Source organism: Phyllobates terribilis, unplaced genomic scaffold (assembly GCF_046119375.1).
Source record: "Phyllobates terribilis strain yellow unplaced genomic scaffold, ASM4611937v1 Scaffold_4__5_contigs__length_816908805, whole genome shotgun sequence".
Lineage (NCBI taxonomy): Eukaryota > Metazoa > Chordata > Amphibia > Anura > Dendrobatidae > Phyllobates > Phyllobates terribilis.
In genome coordinates this window covers 447331835-447353180 of record NW_027362764.1, presented here as the reverse complement: position 1 = coordinate 447353180, position 21346 = coordinate 447331835, and the positions used below count along the sequence as shown (strand labels likewise).

At 38.6% G+C, this 21346-nt stretch overlaps 1 protein-coding gene across 2 annotated transcripts in view; it reads left to right on the top strand.

Moving 5' to 3' along the window:
* The window catches only part of LOC141265486 (cadherin-9-like), a 567900-nt gene that overhangs the window by 196710 nt on the left and 349844 nt on the right, over positions 1-21346 (top strand). For both annotated transcript variants that reach the window (XR_012320104.1, XM_073678637.1), the window contains exon 3: positions 12334-12628. Coding sequence is in view for 1 of the 2 variants with exons in the window: in XM_073678637.1 (XP_073534738.1) it covers positions 12334-12628 (295 nt within the window). In the remaining variant the exon portion in view is untranslated. The remainder of the gene's footprint in view (positions 1-12333; positions 12629-21346) is intronic.

Sequence of the window (21346 nt, the reverse complement as noted above, 5' to 3'; positions counted from 1 at the left end):
TACCTGGCTTGTAGGTAACTAGTTTGAACAGCAAACTGGTGTGAATTGCTTAACTGACACACTGAAAGAAATTTTTAATGGAGGATAGAAATGGCAGTATTTTCTGACAATGTATATGTGATCCGTGTGACGGAGAAAACAGAGTTTTAAATACCTGGCCTGTAGGTAAGTAGTTTGAACAGCAAACTGGTGTGAATTGCTTCACTGACACACTGAAAGAAATTTTTAATGGAGGCCAGAAACGGCAGTATTTTCTGACAACGTATATGTGATCCATGTGACGGAGAAAACAAAGTTTTAAATACCTGCCCTGTAGGTAAGTAGTTTGAGCAGCAAACTGGTGTGAATTGCTTCACTGACACACTGAAAGAAATTTTTAATGGAGGCCAGAAATGGCAGTATTTTCTGACAACATTTATGTGATCAGTATGACGGAGAAAACAAAGTTTTAAAGACCTGGCCTGTAGGTAAGTAGTTTGAACATCAAACTGGTGTGAATTGCTTCACTGACACATTAAAGGAAATTTTTAATGGAGGCCAGAAATGGCAGTTTTATCTGACAACATATGTGTGATCCGTGTGATGGAGAAAACAGAGTTTTAAATACCTGGTTTGTAGGTAAGTAGTTTGAACAGCAAACTGGTGCGAATTGCTTCACTGACACACTGAAAGAAATTTTTAAATGGTGGCCAGAAATGGCAGTTTTTTCTGACAAATTATATGTGATCCGTTTAACGGAGAAAACACAGTTTTAAATAGCTGGATTTCTAGCTCTGTATAATGGAAAGGACATGGCTGTATTCTGCAGTGCCAACAAGCAAATGGTGCAGAAAACTGTTAGAACCCTCCTGTTTGTTTTTTCTATCTTGCGTTTTGCGGTCACGTGACCATCTGCCTTTATATTCCAGCTCCGCCCTTCTGGCTGTGCTGGACTTCAGTGTTTGACTGTTTCTGTAGCCTGGTGCTTCAGTGCCTTTCTCTGTTAGGTCGCTTGGTCCTCTGGGACCTCTAGTACATTTTTTTCAGTTTGTCTTTTTGTGTTCTGCAACAACTACTCTGTTTAGGAGCTGTCCCATTTTTCTCCCAGTCCTTAGTTCTTTTAGGGACCCCTCCCTTAATTCTATAGGTCTTCGTTCAGACTAGCCGAGGACTAAGGCGGGTCTGTTCACTAGGAACAGGCAGCCCGCTACATCGTAGGGATTCAGCTTAGTCTTACTGTAGGGACAGCTTTCCCCTATCTTTCCTTAGTACATGTTGCAGATCGTAACAAAAACGGTGTTCTCTGGATTGCTTTTTAAGCAAATAATGAGGATTATCATAGAATCATAGAATCATAGAATCATAGAATCGTAGAGTTGGAAGGGACCTCCTGGGTCATCTGGTCCAACCCCCTGCTCAAAGCAGGATTCACTAGATCATCTCAGACAGATGTCTGTCCAGCCTCTGTTTGAAGACGTCCATTGAAGGGGAACTCACCACCTCTCGTGGCAGCCTGTTCCACTCATTAATCACCCTAACTGTCAAAAAGTTTTTTCTAATATCTAATCTGTGTCTCCTCCCATTTAGTTTCATCCCATTGCCTCTAGTCTTTCCTTGTGCAAATGAGAATAAAGATGATCCTTCTACAATGTGACAGCCCTTGACATATTTGTAGACAGCTATTAAGTCTCCTCTCAGTCTTCTTTTTTGCAAGCTAAACATTCCCAAATCCTGCAACCGTTCCTCATAGGACATGGTTTGCAGACCAGTCACCATTCTGGTCGCTCTTCTCTGAACTTGCTCCAGTTTGTCTATGTCTTTTTTAAAATGTGGTGCCCAAAACTGTACACAGTATTCCAGATGAGGTCTGACCAAAGAGGAGTAAAGACCGATAATGACTTCACGTGATCTAGACTGTATGCTTCTGTTAATACATCCCAGAATTGTATTTGCCTTTTTTGCTGCTGCATCACACTGTTGACTCATGTTCAGTCTATGATCTATTAGTATACCTAAGTCTTTTTCACATGTACTGTTGCTTAGCTCTATTCCTCCCATTCTGTATATGCTTTTTTCATTTTTATTGCCCAGATGTAGTACTTTGCATTTTTCCCTGTTAAAAACCATTCTGTTGGTTGCTGCCCACTGCTCCAGTTTATTTAGGTCTTTTTGAATCCTCTCTCTCTCTTCTCTAGTATTAGCTATCCCTCCTAGCTTTGTGTCATCAGCAAATTTAATCAGTTTACCCTCAATTCCTTCATCTAAATCATTGATAAAGATGTTGAACAATACAGGTCCCAGGACGGAGCCCTGTGGTACCCCACTTGAGACATTCATCCAGCTGGATGTGAAGCCATTTACAACCACCCTTTGAGTCCGATCACTAAGCCAGTTATGAATCCACCTAACAGTTGCCTGGTCCATTGCATACTTGGTCATTTTTTCAATAAGGATGGTGTGAGATACTTTGTCAAATGCTTTGCTGAAGTCAAGATATACTATATCTACAGCATTTCCCTGATCCACCCAGTCAGTGATTCTGTCATAGAAGGAAATTAAGTTAGTCTGACATGACTTGTTAGTTACAAACCCATGCTGACTCTGGTTAATCACTTCATTCTTATCCATGTACTTACATACATGTTGTTTAATAATTTTTTCAAAGATCTTTCCTGGTATAGAAGTCAGACTCACCGGCCTATAGTTCCCTGGGTCCACCTTCTTCCCCTTTTTGAAGATAGGAACAACATTTGCTCTTCTCCAGTCTTCTGGGACTTCTCCTGTTCTCCAAGGATTTTCAAAGATTATGGAGAGTGGTTGTAAAATTTCTTCTACGATCTCCTTCAGTACTCTGGGGTGTAATTCATCTGGACCTGGAGACTTGAACTCATTTATGTTAGCTAAATATTCCCTCACAATCTTTCTGTTTACAGATAACTTGGATTCCTCTATTCCTTTAAAAGGACAGTGAAGATCAGTTGATGTTACATTTTCTTTCTGAGAGAAAACAGATGCAAAATAGGAATTAAAAAGTTCGGCCTTCTCAACATCCTCTCTTACCATTTCTCCATTTTCATCCTGTAAAAATCCTATAGCATCTTTGACTTTTCTTTTACTTTTGACATACCCCCAAAATCCTTTTTTATTGCTTTTGACATCTCTTGCAAGCCTTAATTCATTGTCAGCTTTAGCTAACCTGATACGCGCCCTGCAGGATCTGCAGACTGAACTATAATCTTCTTTAGATATGCCTCCATCTTTCCATTTAATAAACATTTCTTTCTTTCTTTTTAGCATGTGTTTAAGTTCTGTGTTCATCCATCTTGGTTTCCTTAAATGCTTCCCATTCTTCCTACTTTTCGGGATTGTTAACGATTGTGCTTTGAGAATCTCATTTTTAAAAATTTCCCATCCTTCCTGGACATTTTTGTCCTTAAGGACATCCAGCCATTGGATCCCTCCTATTCTCTTTCTGAGTCTCTTAAAATCTGCCTTTCTAAAATCTAACCTTGAAGTTTGAGTCTTCACATGTCTTCCTCCTCTAGTTATCCAAAATTCTATAATAGCATGATCGCTGCCTCCTAGGATCCCAGCCACCTTTACCTCCTCAACCATTTCCTCCCTGTTTATAAGGATTAGATCCAAAGTAGCAGATCCCCTTGTTTTCTCCCCTACCTTTTGGAAGATAAAGTTGTCAGCAAGAGAGGATAAGAATTTGCTTGACCTGTTAGTTTTACTCGAGAGAGATTCCCAACAAATGTCTGGATAGTTGAAATCTCCCATGACCACTACGTCATATTTTTTGGAGAACTTGGTCATTTGATACATAAAGAGTTCATCCATATCTTCAGCTTGCCCAGGTGGCCTGTAGTAAATGCCTACAATGGTGTCCTTTCCGTTGTTCTCTCCTTGTATTCTTACCCAAACAGTTTCCACAAAACTCCCAGTCTCTGAAGCTTCAATCTCTGTGCAGATATACGCTTTTCTAACATACAATGCAACACCTCCTCCTCGTTTATCAAGTCTGTTTCTTGCAAATAAGTTGTATCCTTTTAGCCTTTTATTCCAATCATGTGTATCGTCCCACCAAGTTTCAGTGATTCCAATGACATCATATTCCTTTTCCTGCATTAGTAGTTCCAATTCTCCTTGTTAGTTGCCCATGCTTTGTGCATTTGTATAAAAACATTTTAGTTTGTGATTGGTTTCTCTTCCTCCCATATTTTTATTATTTAAATTGTTTTGTCTTTGTTCTTCTTTTCCACTCCCAGTAGCAGAGATCTCAATAGTATTTGTCAGCTGTATGGCTTTTTCTGGCCTTTTGCTTCCCTTCCCACATTGTTCTAGTTTAAAGCTCTTCTGATGAGTGTAGCAAGGCGACTTCCAAATACATGTTTTCCAGTCTTCGTAAGGTGCACCCCATCTCTAGCAAGTAGTCCATCGTATAGGTAATTCATTCCGTGATCCAGAAATCCAAATCCTTGTTGACGGCACCATCGACGTAGCCAGTTGTTCACCTGTAGAATCTTATTCCACCTCATTGTTCCATGGCCATCCACTGGGAGGATGGATGAGAAGACCACCTGCGCTCCCAATTCTTTCATTTTCTTGCCTAAGTCTTCAAAGTCACTGCAGATGGTTTCCAGGTCCTTTCTTGCGGTGTCATTTGTCCCCACATGTATTAGCAGGAATGGGTAGTGATCTGTAGGTCTGAAAAGTCTTGATATCCTGTCAGACACATCTTTAATTTTTGCTCCTGGAAGACAGCACATTTCTCTTGAGGTTATGTCTGGTCTGCAGATAGCAGCCTCTGTTCCTCTTAACAGGGAATCCCCCATGACCACCACTCTCCGTTTTTTCTTCACAACATTCTTCTTTCTCCATCCAGGAGGATTCTGAGGGCTTACAAGGTTATTCATTGCTGGCAAAGTCTTATTTTGCTGTATTTCTTCATGGTTCTCCTGCGTGAGAGCCTGGTACTGGTTCCTGAGCAGTATGGGTGCTGACTGCCTCTCGATCCTCCTGCTTCTGTGGGTCACATGCTTCCATTCCTCTGTTTCGTCAGGTGCAGTTCGAATTTCTTCTCTTTCTGAATCATGAAGAGATAATTCTGCTCTGTCTAAGAACTCTTCACCTTCCTTAATGATTTTCAAGGTTGTTAACCTCTCTTCTAGATTTCGCAACTTTTACTCCAACAGGGACACAAGCTTGCATTTCTGGCATGTGAAGTTTGGCTTTTCCACTGGCAAGTCTGTGAACATGTAGCAGGATATGCAGCTCACCAAATGGCTCCTGGACTCTTCCATGTTCTTATTGTTAATGTTCTGAAAACAGTGAAAAAAGCTTAAAAAAAAAGCTTCAAAATGCGGTTTACCGATGTCCTCTTTTCAGCTCCAACAACCAAACTCCAGTGTTCTTTGAGCTCGCGGAGACTGTTCACTTACCCCAAAATGCAGTGGGAATATGCAAATTATGTCCTCAGGACTCCTCCCCTGGTTTGCCGATGTCCTCTTTTCAGCTCCAACAGCCAAAATCCAGTGTTCTTTGAGCTTGCGGAGACTCTTCACTTACCCCAAAATGCAGTGGGAATATGGAAATTATCTCCTCAGGACTCCTCCCCTGATTAAGATCCAAAAAAAAGTATTCCTGGCCCCTGAGACCTGGGCCTTTGTATAGAAATATCTAACAGCAGCAGAAGGCAGAATTGGAATGGAGCCTCTTGTGCTATATGTACTGCAGTCTGCTATATAACTTGCCTGCCTGCCTATATACACTGCCTGCCTGATATCTCTGCCGATGGATTAGTTAGTCCTCAAAAGGACTGTTTGTTAAGATGGATATGTGTAATGTATGATTTTTCTCCCTACACTACCTAATACACAAGCAAATCTCTCCCTGACTCAGCAGCACCTTTCCCTACACTGTCTGATTCTGGAGTGACTGTGACGAGCATGGCGGCACCAAGTCTGATATAGACCTGATGACGCTGTGCCCCCAGCCAATCACTCAAATGCCAAAACCAACACGGCTACAGCATTACAGTGAGTGGCAGGCAATCCCTGCATGTTGATTGGCGCTCTAAAGAGCGCCAAACATGCAGGGAGAGGACCCAAGCTCCCGTCGAACATACCGGAAATACTCAGCGAGCACCAAGCATCTCGAGCAGTGAGATGTTCGGCAAGCAGTAGCGAGCATACTCGCTCATCACTACACGTAACTTAATTTATTAACATCTATGGTTTGATGTCTTTGTCTGTGTGGATTGGATGGATTGTTACCAACATCTGGGGATAATCTCATGTTAATAGCACCTTTCACAATATATTTACTTAGAAAATTGATGACATGTTCAATATTTATTTCACCCACTGTATATATTCAGTGATCAGCATAATTTGTTGCACCCCAATAGATTTGTCAGAAATCCTTTAGTTTCCTTTCAGAAACAACAACTTATTTTATAAGCATATTGATCTGCTGACGACTGAATTTGCTTCCAATTTCCTCAAATTTGCAGATCCTCACAAAATCGAATACTTTGCTTTGCCGGGAGTGCAAAAATTTTTTTTGCCATTTCACATACTGTTATTGTTGCAACAATGACTTCCCCAAAATGCCCTGCAGCTATCATTTGAAATGTTTAGATAGTGTAGAACAACCAATCCGGTGGGACGATTAAACCCACTTTAAAATAAGGTACAGTCATTGAGCGAAATTTAAGATTTTACAGCATAGGCAAAGGCGATCGGAGCAGATAGTTCATTACAACCAGGGATGGCAAAAGTCCTAATTTGATAGTGTTTAATTATGCCATCTAAGAACAATAATATAAAGATTCAAGTTATTTAGTGAGGTGCTGTAACTGTATCATCAGTGTGACTAAATTGATTCAGTTTTTTATTCTTCATGCACTACAAACAAGAGGGGAAGTGTAATATCACTTAATCCGCTTGGACTAAGGAAAGACATATTTGTTATTTTTAATGTGACCATTAAGGCAGGGATTTTAGCATACATAATCAACTGACTAAATGATTGATTAAGTGTCAAGCAAAAGTAAATAAATCTGCTCTTAAATGTGCTGAATTTCATAAAAGTTCAATACTAAATTGGAAGATACAAGTATAAACAGAATTACAGTATCCAAACATGCTGTTTAAGGGATTGCATATATAGTAAATCAGTGTATTGTACTAGCCAAGTTTTATCACTAGATGCAAGTAAAGTATTATGAGCCTTATATACACGGCATATGTGAATCAGATCAAGAATCTCCAAATATAATCATGAAATTTGGCATGTAACTACTTAAGATAAAGTGACTGTGCCGATAAGTTGTTCACTCCGCAGCCCCAACGCGCGTTTCGCCCATTATCTTTATTAGGAGTGGTCACAAAACATGGCTAAAAAATTCTTCTCTAGAAGTCTATTATCTTTGTCTATGGTCTATATGACTGGCATATGATATATCTAAATGTTGCTAACAGTAGTTAAAGATGGGTTGAACCATAATTATGTACAGAAGGTAAAATAAAAAAATCTACTATAAAAAAATTAAAATAGGTTGGAAAAAAAGATTATGCATTAATTTCTTCTGATGTATTAGTAATCCCTTACCTTTAAAGACTTAATGCACTGTATTGAGTCATAGTTAACTAAGGTATGGACTGACCGGCTTCTTGTGACATTACAGCACTAAGCACTTTATACTCTATTGATAAGAGTTGGTCATTTAATTATCCTTTTTTCATGGAGCTATTATTTGGTTCCTACTAGGTCACAAGTTATTGATTTGTTAGATGACCTGTGTATTGAGATCACGTAGCACTATAGCACCTTAATCCTTCTGATTCTAGCCATTTTGGCTCGCTCCATAGAGTCTCTATGGCTTGCTTCATCGAGCTGCTCACATAAGATACAACATATGTAATGCACTAGTCACCTTATGCAGTTTCATGGTTCCCCCACCATAGATGATGTCCTGGATCTCTCTTGCACTGATTCCCTTATACTACATGCGCATGTGTGATTATTTATGACTTCCTTTTAACCACCAGGTGGCGAATGTATACCTTGCCTATGGGAATCGTATTAAGATTAATTCTTTTAATTCTTATTTACTAGACATTTATTTGTAAGCCTTACTTTATGGCAAATTAACTTTGATTATGTATATATTTGTTTAGATATGACTAAGATTTTATAACCAGACTACGTCTATGAAATGTTATTGTACATCCAGTGTACTGTTCTTTCATGGTTCATAATCTTTGCCTATATGTTTTTATTGTTTTTAAGATATATTGTTTAATTCAATAAAGGTATTCATTTTGTTTTCAAATCATTTGGGGATATTTTTTTCTTGATTTGAATTGCTGTATATTTGACCTACCTTATTTTTTCATGGCTAGTTAGGCTCTTCATGTTTGGGTTTAGCATACATTTTGGACAAAAGTATAACATTTAATTTGTTTCTAAACTTTGTTAACAAACTTAACAAATTTTGGGTTTTAATTTTTCCCACTCTTGACAAAAAACTTTTAACTTTAAATAAAGAGGTCGCTACGTAGGTACACACATTGAAAGTAGTTTGTGGCAACAACCAGCAATTTAGTTGTGGTGCCTATAATTGTTAAATGTGACTAGTTAACCTTTATTATTTATTTTTTAAATAACAATGTTAAAAGAAAATGAAAAATAAGTTAATGAAACCTACAATTCTAGGTTGCAAAGTTGATACATGTAGGTTCACGACTGGTAACAAATATGTGACAATTTTGCAGCATGGCTGTGGGGTGTAAGGTATTTGCAGTAGAAAATTAAAACAGGTATTCCAAAACTAAAGAACTCTTCTATTTTAAAGTTTAAGAAGAAAAAAGTCCACATGTCATTACAAAATCGGATGGGCCACTGTACTCAGGGAGTATATTTACATATCTAATTAGACTAGTTAAGGCAACGAAGAGGTGTCAATAATTATTTTAAACAACGCACTCTTTTGTCAACACTTTTATTTAAGTTTCAGGATTATGTTATTTGTTTTCGCTTTAAAAAATTAAATTAAATAAATAAATTAAAAATAAATTTAAAAAATTACACATGCCTCTACCAAATAGGATGGGGCAAGGAAATCTAGGTAAAATCACTTCCCAAAAGCAAGTAGGCGTAACTGGTCACTGTACTCAGGTAGTCTATATAGGCATCTAGTATTAGATCGGAACAAAATTTATTTTAAACTACGCGCTCACTTTGGTAAGTAAACACTTGTGTTTAAGTTTCAGGATAACGCTTTAAAAAAATAGTGAATTTTAAAACTCAGACATCACACTTTCATTTACAAACAGATGCAACCTTTGAATTCAGATTTAGTTGCAAAATCTGCAATAAGTGGTTTAATACCATCCTTGCTTGCTGTCACAGTATGAAAAAAATCAGTTATTAAGGAGCTGATGCTGCTGTATATCACATATGTCACAGATTCACGGTCACACACTGAGTGATGATGATGATGATGATGAAACAGCTACAATAGTCCTCTTTTATTACTTGAATTTTGGATTTCTATTCACAGACTGAAACTATCACTCCCATTTTTAATCTGGTACATCAGCACTGAAGCAGTACACCAAAATCACATTAGGCCTTTTTCTATCACCATCCTATGTGCTCTGTGCTCTCCATTCTCTACTCAGTTTGAACATAAAATGTCATTCTTTCGCTGGCCCTTATGTGTTCTACTGTATGTAATAGCCCCCCTGATTGGCTGTGCTACATTATGTGATCAGATTGCATCGGTGCAATATGGACAAATCCGCCCTGCCACATCAAATGCTGTGTGCAGCATATGTGAAATAGTGCCAGGCATATAGTTGAAACCAGAAGTTTACATACACTATATAAAAAGACAGATATGCATGTTTTTCTCAATATCTTACATGGAATCTTATTAAACCTTTCCCGTTTTAGGTCAATTAGGATTACCATCATTTTTAATATTTGCCAAATGCCAGAATAATGAGAGAGATTAAATAATTTAAGGTATTTTTATTACTTACTGCAAAGTCAAAAGTTTACATACATTTCATTAGTATTTGGTACCATTGCTCTTAAACTGAATGACTTGGGCCAAATGTTTGAGATATCCTTCCACAAGCTTCTCACAATAGTTTTTCAGAATTTGGGCCCATTCCTCCTGACAAAACTGGTGTAACTGATCCAGGTTTGTAGGTCGCCTTGCTCGCACCTGCCTTTTCAGCTTTGCCCATATATTTTCAATAGGATTGAGATCAGGGCCTTATGATGGCCACTCCAAAACACTGACATTGTTATAATTAAGCCACTTTGTTACCATTTTGGCAGTATGTTTCAGGTCATTGTCCATTTGGAAGTTCCATTTCTGCCCAAGCTTTAACTTCCTGGCTCATGTCTTGAGATGCTGCTTCAGTGTTGCCACATAATCTTCTTTTCTCATTATGCCATCTATTTTGTGAAGTTCACGAGTCCCTCCTGTAGCAAAACAACCCAACAGCATGATGCTGCCACTTCTGTGTTTCACAGTTGGGATGGTGTTCTTAGGCTTCCAAGCTTCTCCCTTTTTCCTCCAAAAGTAACGATAGTCATTATGCCCAAAAAGTTAAATTTTCGTTTCATTAGACCACAGGACATGTCTACAAAAATTAAGGTCTTTGTTCCTATGTGCATTTGCACACATTAATCAGTTTTTTCTGTGTTTCTTTTGGAGTAATGGCTTCTACCTGGCAGAGTGGCCTTTCAACCCATGTTGATACACTACTTGTTTCACTGTGGTTATTAACACAAACTTACCAGCTTCCGCCATTATTTTCACAAGGTCTTTTGCTTTTGTCCTTGAGTTGATTTGCACTTGTCAGACCAAAGCACGTTCATCTCTGAGACACAAAACCCATCTCCTTCCTGAGCTGTATGATGGCTGGACATTCCCATCTTGTTTGTACTTATGTATAATTGTTTGTACAGAAGAATGAGGCACCTTCAGATTTCTTGAAATTGTACCCAAGGATGAGCCAGACTTGTGCAAGTCCACAATTCTATTCCTGATATCTTGGCTGATATCTTTATACTTTCCCATGATGCTACACAAAGAATCAGTGTGTTTCAGGTGTGCATTAAAATACATCCACAGGTGTGTCTCTAATTAACTCACATACATCCACAAGTGTGTCTCTAATTAACTCACATGTTGTCAAAAAAACCAGAAGCTTCCAAACACATGACACCATCATATGGGCAGTCCAGAATTGTTTAAAGGCATAGTAATTAGTGATGAGCGAGTATGTTTTGTTAACCCTTTCGCCGAGTATGCTCGGGCGAGCACCGAGCATTTACAGCTGCTCGGTGTTATGTTTGAATCACTCCCGTGTGCATGATTTGCAACTGTTTGACAGCTTTAATATATGTGAGGAATGTGTAAGAAATAGACATTCCTCACATGTATTGAAGCTGTCAAACTGTTGCAAATCATGCACATGCCAGTGATTCAAACATAACACAGAGCAGCTGTAACTACTCCGTGCTCGCCCGAGCATACTCGGCGAAAGGGTTAACAGAACAAACTCACTCATCACTAATAGTAATCTTAGTGTATGTAAACTTTTGACTTAGCAGTAAGTAATAAAAATGCCTTAAAACATTTAATCTCTCTTATTATTCTGGCATTTGACAAATATTAAAAATAATGGTAATCCTAATTGACCTAAAATGGGAAAGGTTTATTCTGATTCCATGTCAGATATTGATAAAAAACATGCATGTGTATCTTTTTATATAGTGTATGTAAACTTTTGGTTTCAACTGTATATTTTTTTATGACATACAACATTTTGTTTATCTGTCTTTGTCAAAAATATTATTACAATATATTGCAAAGTAATGTTTTAAATACATTTTTTGGTTATACATTTTATGTATTGTTAAATTTTTTAAATGTTTTTATCTAAAAAATAGCAGAGCCCTTCCTAAATGTAATCGATAGCATGGTGTTTGTTCATCAAGTTAGAAGTTCTGAATGGTGAAGCCTTGTGTGCTCAGAGCAAAGAGGTGTAAGCACTCTTTACTTCCTATAGAGTTTGTCTGCTTCTTATTTCTTATTTTTCTAGGAATTTTATACAATATTCTTTAAAGTGAGCAAAGATATTGATGAGAACTAAAGATGCCAAATATTCATTGATTGTACCCTTTCAGGCAAGAGAACGATGAAGGTTTAGCAACTGGATATGAGTGACCAACATTTCACTTTTGGGATCGTTTAGTATTCTGTATGTTGTAGTTATTTTTCAGCTGGGCAGAATATCTTACTTAATATTTTTTTTCCTTCAGTTGTACACAGATCAAGATAAAGGAGAAGGCAATTTAAAGTATATTTTATCAGGAGATGGAGCCGGTAGTGCTTTTATTATAGATGAAAATACTGGAGATATCAAAGCTGCAAGGAGATTGGATAGAGAAGAAAAGTCAACCTATGTTCTTCGAGCCAAAGCAATAGACAAAAGAACAGGAAAACAAGTTGAACCAGAATCTGAGTTTATAATTAAGATTCATGATATCAATGACAATGAACCAAAGTTTAACCAAGATATTTATACTGCAACTGTCCCTGAAATGTCAGAAGTTGGTAAGTAAAATGAACATCTTATTTATCTCTCATTTCAATTTACAAGTAGAATTATGGCTCATTCAGACAGGTACATAACTGGGAATGAACATTGCTGGGAACGTTTGTTTGATGATAATCGACCTGTGTAAATGTTCATCATTTGTCTGGGGAAATTACTTTTACGCTAGCTAAAAAATCATCTTTCTCTGAACCACTTCCTCTATTGTAAACAGTGACATCGTACCCTGCTCTCTAGGCAGAAGAAGAGCCTCCGATGATCTCAGGTTAGAGGCCAGTGATGTCATTAGGTAAGCGGTGGTTCTCCTGCTCTCCTCCAGTGGCCACACACAACTGTCATGGCCAATGAACTTATTCATGAAACGATTCACACAAAGTTTGATGCTCAAGCTTTACTCTCATTTCAACATAACTTTTTATTATCACAGTTCAATATTGTAAATGATAATGATGATGGGTATAAAGGGTATTTTATGTAGACCCCCTTAGGCTTGTATAATATTTCACGGCAAAGAATGACTTTTTAATTTTACAAAAATAGTATCTCTCACATAAGTTTACATCTTACTATACTTTCATAGACATACTGTAGATAAATGCATTCAGTGTTTGTGCCCACAGAATCTTTTTGCAGACTTTTTGGAACTGAAACTGAGCAGATACTCCAAGTTTTTGAAGAGTTTTGACATTTTTTAGGAGGATTTGGAAAGTTTCCGCTCAGTTTTGGCTCCAAAACCTCCTGGAAAACTACATGTGTACTTACACTTAGGGCATTATTTAGACACCCGTGCAACCGACAAATTTTCCCAGGTGAAGCCAGTTCAGGAAAATTCTGATGGTCATTTTCCTTAAGTGGCTTCTCAGGCAGGTTTGTGCTCATTCATGTGGTGGCTTTTACATCAGTGGTTTTCATTCTATACTGTGAAGGATAGAGAGTGGGCGGCTGCCTAGTGGAAACGGCCCAAAGATTGGACATGCAATTTATTTTAACTGCTTTAAAGTTTCCAAAACCCTGCATCTGTTAAAATATGTGATATAAGACAGAATATGTGCACAGCAATGTCGGTTTGACATTGCTGTTCAATATGTTAATTTCATGGAGAGATTTTGTTGCACCTTTTCAAATTGGTACAATGTGAAATTAACCTGGAAAGATGATGTCTGGACATACCGTTAGGCTAGATTATCACTGAGTTTTCTGAAAAGGATTTTGGAGTAGATTTTGTTTAAAAATCCACATTAAATATTCAATATTGAAGGCTATGTGCACACAGCATCTTTTAGACTCCAACACAGCCACCAATTTTTTATATTGCTATTCAATCTGTTAATTGTATGGGGCGATTTTGATGGACTTTTTCAAATTGGTTCCAGGTGAAATTGACCTGAAAAGATGTTATGTGGACGCACACTTAGAGTAGATTATCAATGAGTTTTCTAAAAAGGATTTTTTTTGTACATTTTGTTAAAATCCACATTGAAATACTCAAGGCTGGGTGAACACAGCGTCTTTTAGATGCCAACACAGCCACCAAGTTTTGACATTGCAGTGTATTGTGTTCATTTTATGGAGGTTGTAAATTTCCTAGGGTTTTTGGAGAGTATTCGGTCCAAAATCCCCTGAAAAAAACTCAATGTGTCAAAATTCATAGGCTATGGGAACACAGAGTTTACCAAGCAGTTTTTGAAGCAGAAACTGAGCTGAAACTCTCCAGATCCTCCTCCAAATCTCAAAACACCTTAAAATATTTGCGTTTCTGCTCAGTTTATGCTCATAAAAAATTATTCATTATATTGTACACACTTTTTTGCCATGAATTTTTGGTAAGTATTATGACACTTTTTCTAAGCATAGGACGCCTTTTTCTTCCCTTAAATTGATTTATTTAACAAATCTGGAACTTTTGGCTTGAATGAAACCTTGAGTTTTTCCTCTTATTTATAATTGTGCTTGGCATTTTTTGTATTTATTTCTGTACATTCGGCTTGGCGGTTTTCGGGTTTTGTTTTTAATATTTTCTTATTTATTTTTTGTTTTCATATTTGTTTTTATTATATTTTGTGGTGTAGTGTTGTTATATATTAATTTATTAATTTTCTTGTCCCTTTTTTCTTTTTTTTCTCTCTTTTTTTCTGATTTTCTATTCTAGTTTATGTCTGAATTTTGCATCCCTACTATGGCTCATCATCTCAAATCTACAGCCCTACTATATGTGCCCTTCTGTTCGTGTAATTCACAGTTATTGATATTTTTTTATGTCTATGCACGATGCCTGAATATAACTGTCTTTAATCTGCGCAGCCATATGTCTCTGGCCTTAGTTTGGAGGGATGTGTGGTGCGCATGCGTCCCATCTTGGCCGTCTCTGTCGCGCTCCGGGCTGTCTGCAGGCTTACCTGGCACGCTCTCCCAGCACGCACGGGTGGCTTGACGGTCTGGGGGCACGCCTGGGACTGGACCGAGGCGGTGCGCATGTGCCGTCTCACACACGTCCCTTGCGGTCATGTGACACATGTCACGTGATTCCGGTGACGCACTTCCAGTTTGCGGAGGTCGCGCTTCCGGATTCTCTAATGGACTCAATATTACAGGCACATATAAATATGGGCTCCCTTTTCCACACTGCACCACTCCTGCCCTTGAGAAAGCGGCCAGCAGCGCCGCAAAACGCGCTTCGGGGCGCATTTACGTGTACTACCGCCCCCTTACACCTGGTAAGCATACTGGTCATTACACTGCTTTCAGCATGTTTTGTTACTTACTTACTTGTAGCCTGTCTCATGATCTCTCTGGTGTGTTTGTGCCACTTTAATATGTATTAGACTGCTGTATTACTATGTATTTTGTATTTAAACTATTTATACATTGATGTCTTACTGTAGGCCACTCTGGCACTGTGCTTTTATGAGAGATCATGATCATATATGCTCATGACAGGCTATGTACACATTTTGCTATATTTACTTGAAACTAGCTGAATGCAAACTCATTTGTGTCACTGACCAGCTTTTAGATCTTTAACTGTTATATACATCTGGTTTTTGTACTTACCCTGTAAACTGTCCTATCCAATTTTTTACATTATAACCTAATAAAGTGATTTTGCACATTTCATACCAGGTAGTCTGTCTTGTTCTCCCATTTTTTTCTTATAAAATTCTAAGTAGTACCTGTTGGTTCAAAATGCTCACTATACCCCTGGATAAAATCCTTGAGGAGTGTACTTTTCAAAATAGGGTAACTTGTTGGGGTTTTCCAAAGTTGAGGCACATCAGGGGATCTTCAAACGCGACATGACACCCACAGACCATTCCATCAAAGTCTGCTTTCCAACCGTCAATCCTTCCTTTCCAAGCCCTCCTGTGCACCCAAAAAATAGTTTTCCCCTGCATATAAGGTATGTCCATACTCAGGAGCAATTGCACAAAACATTTTGGGGTCCAATTTCTCCTGTTACCCTTGTGAAAATAAAAAAATTGGGGCTAAAAGTTAATTTTTGTGGAAAAAAATTTGATTCCTTCATTTCACAGCTCTACGTTATAAACTCCTGTGAAGCACCTGGCAGTTCAAGGTGCTAACCACACATCTAGATAAGTTCTCTGAGGGGCTTAGTTTCCAAAATGGGGTCACTTGTGGGGGGTTTCCATTGTTTAGGCACATCAGGGGCTCCCCAAACACGTCATGGCATCCGCTAATTATTCAAGCAAATTTTACATTCAAAATGTCAATTGGCACTCTTTCCCTTACAAACGCTGCCGTGCACCCAAACAGTGGTTTTCTCCCATATAGGGGGTATCGGCTTACTCAAGAGGAATTGCAAAAGAAATGGCATGGGGCAATTTCTCCTGTTACCCTTATGAAAATGCAAAATTGAGGGCTGAAAAACATTTTTGTGGGAAAAATGTGAAAATTTTATTTTTACCGCTCAATGTTATAAACGTTTGTGAAGCACCTGGGGGTTCAAAGTGTCCAACACATATCTAAGTAAGTTCCCTAAGGGGTCTAGTTTCCAAATGGTGTCACTTATTGGGGGTTACCACTGTTTAGGAACATCAAGGGCTCCCCAAACGAGACATGGCTAATTATTCAGGCAAATTTTACATTCAAGAAGTCAAATGGTGCTCCTTCTCTTCTGAACCCTGCCGTGCACCCAAACACCGGTTTTACCCCATATATGTGGTATCGGCTTACTCATGAGGAATTGCTCAACAAATTTTGTGGTCCATTTTCTCTCGTTACTCTTGTGAAAATAAAAAAATTGGGTCTGAAGTAAACATTTTGTGAAAAAAAGTTAAATGTTCATTTTTACTTTTCACGTTGCTTCAGTTCCTGTGAAACATATGAATGGTTAATAAATGTCTTGAATGTGGTTTTGAGCACCTTGAGGGGTGCTGTTTTTAGAATGGTGTGACTTTGGGGTATTTTCTGTCGTATAGATTCATATAAAGTCACTTCAAATGTGATGCGGTCCCTAAAATATAATTTTGTAAATTTTGTTGAAAAAATGAGAAATCGCTGGTCAACTTTTAACCCTTATAAGTTCCTAATAAAAAAAAATGTTGGCTCCAAAATTGTTCTGATTTAAAGTAGACATGTAGGAAATGTTATTTATTAACTATTTTTGCGTTACATATCTCTCTGATTTAAGGGCATGAAAATTAAAAATTTAAAAATTGCAAAATTTAAAAAAATGACATCAAATTTCCATTTTTTTCACAAGTAAATGCAAGTCTTATCGAAGAAATTTCACCACCATCATGAATTGCAATATATCACAAAAAAAATCTCACAATCAGTGAGATCCGTTGAAGCGTTCCAGAGTGATTATCTCATAAAGTAACAGTGGTCAGAATTGTAAAAATTGGCCTGGTCATTAGTGTTGAGCCACCCCCGTAGTGTTCGGGTTCAGTTCGGTTCGCCGAACAGCGGGATGTTCGTGGAACTGTTCGTCGAACACATTAGAACACTGTCGAACACCGTCGAACACTGTTAAAACCAATGGCAGGCAAATAAAAATACATAGAAAACACCTTCAAAGGTGTCCAAAAGCTGACAAACTGCTCAAAAGACACTCTCTTTAAAAAGCCGGCCGGCAATTAAGCATCGGTACCCGACAATTTAGAACAGAAAGAATAGAGAATCACACATAGATTAGATAGATAGAAACATGTCAGTCACATATATAAGAAGTACAGTGACAGTGTTGGAAACTGTGCTTGTCATTTATTGTTAAAGGATTTAGTAAAAAAAATAATAGTGTTTTCATGCATCGTCTCTTTAAAAAAGCCGGCCGGCAATTCAGCATCGGTACCCGACAATTTAGAACAGAAAGAATAGAGCATCACACATAGATTAGACAGATAGAAACTTGTCAGTCACATATATAATAAGTACAATAATAATAAGTACAATAAGTACAATAATAATAAGTCAGGACGGCTCCAGCTCTGCTACATCGAGATGACAGGCTGGATCGCAGCAGAACGCTGCCATCCAGCTTGCCATTCCGCAGACACTGAGAAGAGCAGGCATGCTTGGGCTCCTAAGTGTATGGCTGTGACGGCATCCAGATGAGCCGACTTCATGTCCAAGTTCTATGAACTCAGCTCACCTCATGCATGTCACTGACAGCGTGGGAAAACTCTCCTGCGCTTGCGCTTGCCGTGAGCGCAGGAGAATTCTCTCACGCTCACCGCATGTGCAGGAGAATTCTCCCCGCTGTCAGTGACGTGCATTAGGTGAGCTAAGTTCATTGGACATGAACTCTGCTCATCTGAATGCCGTCACAGCCAGACACTTAGGAGTGCAAGCATGCCTGCGCTTCTCAGTGTTTGCGGCATGGCAAGCTGGATGGCAGCTTTTGGCTGCGATCCAGCCTGTCATCTCGATGTAGCAGAGCTGGGGCCATCCTGGGAACCTTGGAAAGGTAAGGATGATGTTGGTTTATTATTTTACTTTTATTGCAGAAGACATTGGCTGCATCTGGATTGGGCATGATGGTAGGTATGGTTTAATTTAGAACAATAAAGAATTGTGTGTTTATTTCAATTAAAGGACTTTTTTCTGGGTGTTTGTGTTTTTTTTAACTTTGACTATGGGGCTAGTAATGGGGGTGTCTTATAGACGCCTCTCCATTACTAACCTGGGCTTGATGTCAGCTGGCATTACACTGTGTTCCAAATTATTATGCAAATAATATTTTCTCAGATTTTCCCAAATTACCTATATGAATTGCAGTCATTGTAATTTTCCAGTCAAATAACTATTAGAGTACAATTGAAAGGTTTTTGTACAAACTGCCTATGATAACAGTATATTTTTTAAAAAATAAAAAACTCAAACTGCACTCAAAATGCATGTTCCAAATTATTATGCACAGCAGAGTTTTCAACCTTTTTATTTTAATAAAGAACAAAAAAATGATCATTTTTGAAATTATAAGCATTAGCATGTTATTAGAAACTGAAATCAAACAGTTTTCAACTCAAAACTTTATTCTAGGTAATGTTACATTTGCACATAGGACCGCTTGTTCGAAAGGAGCTTCTGAACTCTCTCGTCCATTGAATTTGTCAGGTTTTGGATGGTTTCTGCTTCAATTGTTTTGCATGAGGACAGAATACCCTCCCAGAGCTGTTGCTTAGATGTGAACTGCCTCCCGCCATCATAGACACTCCTTTTGATGATGCTCCAGAGGTTCTCAATGGGGTTGAGGTCAGGGGGCATGGGTGCCACACCATAAGTTTGTCCCCTTTTATGCCCATAGTAGCCAGGGATGCAGATGTGTTATGTACAGCATGAGACGGGGCATTATCATGCATGAAATGATCTCGATGGTCCAGATGGATGGAGTGGAGGATGGCTGGTTGATGGACACCCCATGCAGACACAGCTACGGCGCTAACAAGGAGGAGGTGGAGTAATGTTTTGGGCTGGAATCATGGGGAGAGAGATTGTCGGCCCTTTTAGCATCCCTGAAGGGGTAAAGATGAACTCCATAATGTATGTTGAGTTTCTCAAACAGCACTTCCTTCCATGGTTCAAGAACAAGAACCGTGCATTAAGCAGCAAGATCATTTTCATGCATGATAATGCCCCGTCTCATGCTGCACATAACACATCTGCATCTCTCGCTGCTATGGGCATAAAAGGGGACAAACTTATGGTGTGGCACCCATGCTCCCCTGACCTCAACCCCATTGAGAACCTCTGGAGCATCATCAAAAGGAGTGTCTATGATGGCGGGAGGCAGTTCACATCTAAGCAACAGCTCTGGGAGGCTATTCTGTCCTCATGCAAAACAATTGAAGCAGAAACCATCCAAAACCTGACAAATTCAATGGATGAGAGAGTTCAGAAGCTCCATTCAACCAAGCGGTCCTATGTGCAAATGTAACATCACCTAGAATAAAGTTTTGAGTTGAAAACTGTTTGATTTCAGTTTGTAATAACCTGCTAATGCTTATAATTTCAAAAATGACCATTTTTTTGTTCTTTATTAAAATGAAAAGGTTGAAAACTATGCTGTGCATAATAATTTGGAACATGCATTTTGAGTGCAGTTTGAGTTTTTTATTTTTTTTTAAATATACTGTTATCATAGGCAGTTTGTACAAAAACCTTTCAATTGTACTCAAATAGTTATTTGACAGGAAAATTACAATGACTGCAATTCATATAGTTAATTTGGGAAAATCTGAGAAAATATTATTTGCATAATAATTTGGAACACAGTGTATATTCTGACATCAACCCCAGCCCTATTACCCCACTGCCACCGCTACAGGGCAGTGGGAAGAGCGAAGCTAAGTGCCAGAATTGGCGCATCCTATGGATGCGCCATTTCTGGGGCGACTGACGGCTGGTATTTCTAGCCTGGGAGCGGGCCAATATTCATGGCACCCTTCCTGGGCTATTAATATCAGCCCCCAGCTGTCTGCCTAGCCTTTTCTAGCTATTAAAATAGGGGGAACCCCAAGTAATTTTTGGAGGGGTCCCCCATTTTAATAGCTAGTAAAGGCTAGGTATTCATCTGGGGGCTGATATTAGTAACCTGGGAAGCTCCGTGGGTATTACCCCCTTCCCAGGCTTCAAACATCTGCCCCAGCCGTCTGCTTAACCTCCACTAGAGAGTAAAATTATGGGGAACCCCACACCAATTTTTTTTTTAATAAATCCTTTATTTTAACACTAAATGACAAGTACAGTAATCAACACTATCGCTGTACTTATTATATATGTGACTGACATGTTTCTATCTAATCTATGTGTGATGCTCTATTCTTTCTTTTCTAAATTGTCGTGTACTGGTGTATGCCGCTGCTGAATTGCCGGCTTTTCATGTTTTACTGTGAGCACTGTTCCCATCGATTTGGGCAACCACTGTATTGCCACAACCGCCATTGCTGTGACATTACAGTGAGTGGCAGACAATCCCTGCATGATGTGAAAAAATCCTGCTACGCTTTTGGTGCATGAACAGTTATCAAACATAACCTCAAACAGACTCAAACACCGCCCAAAACAGCTCGAATTTGAGATTGGCGAACAGTTCTAGTCGAACACCGCTCATCTCTACTGGTCATTAAGGACATAATTGGCTCCATCCTTAAGGGATTAAGAAGTTTCTTGTTTTTCCATGTTTAAAAAAATAAAGGAATGTAAAGAAATAGCACTATGTACACTACAGCAGAAGAATATTGAAGCATTCTTTAATG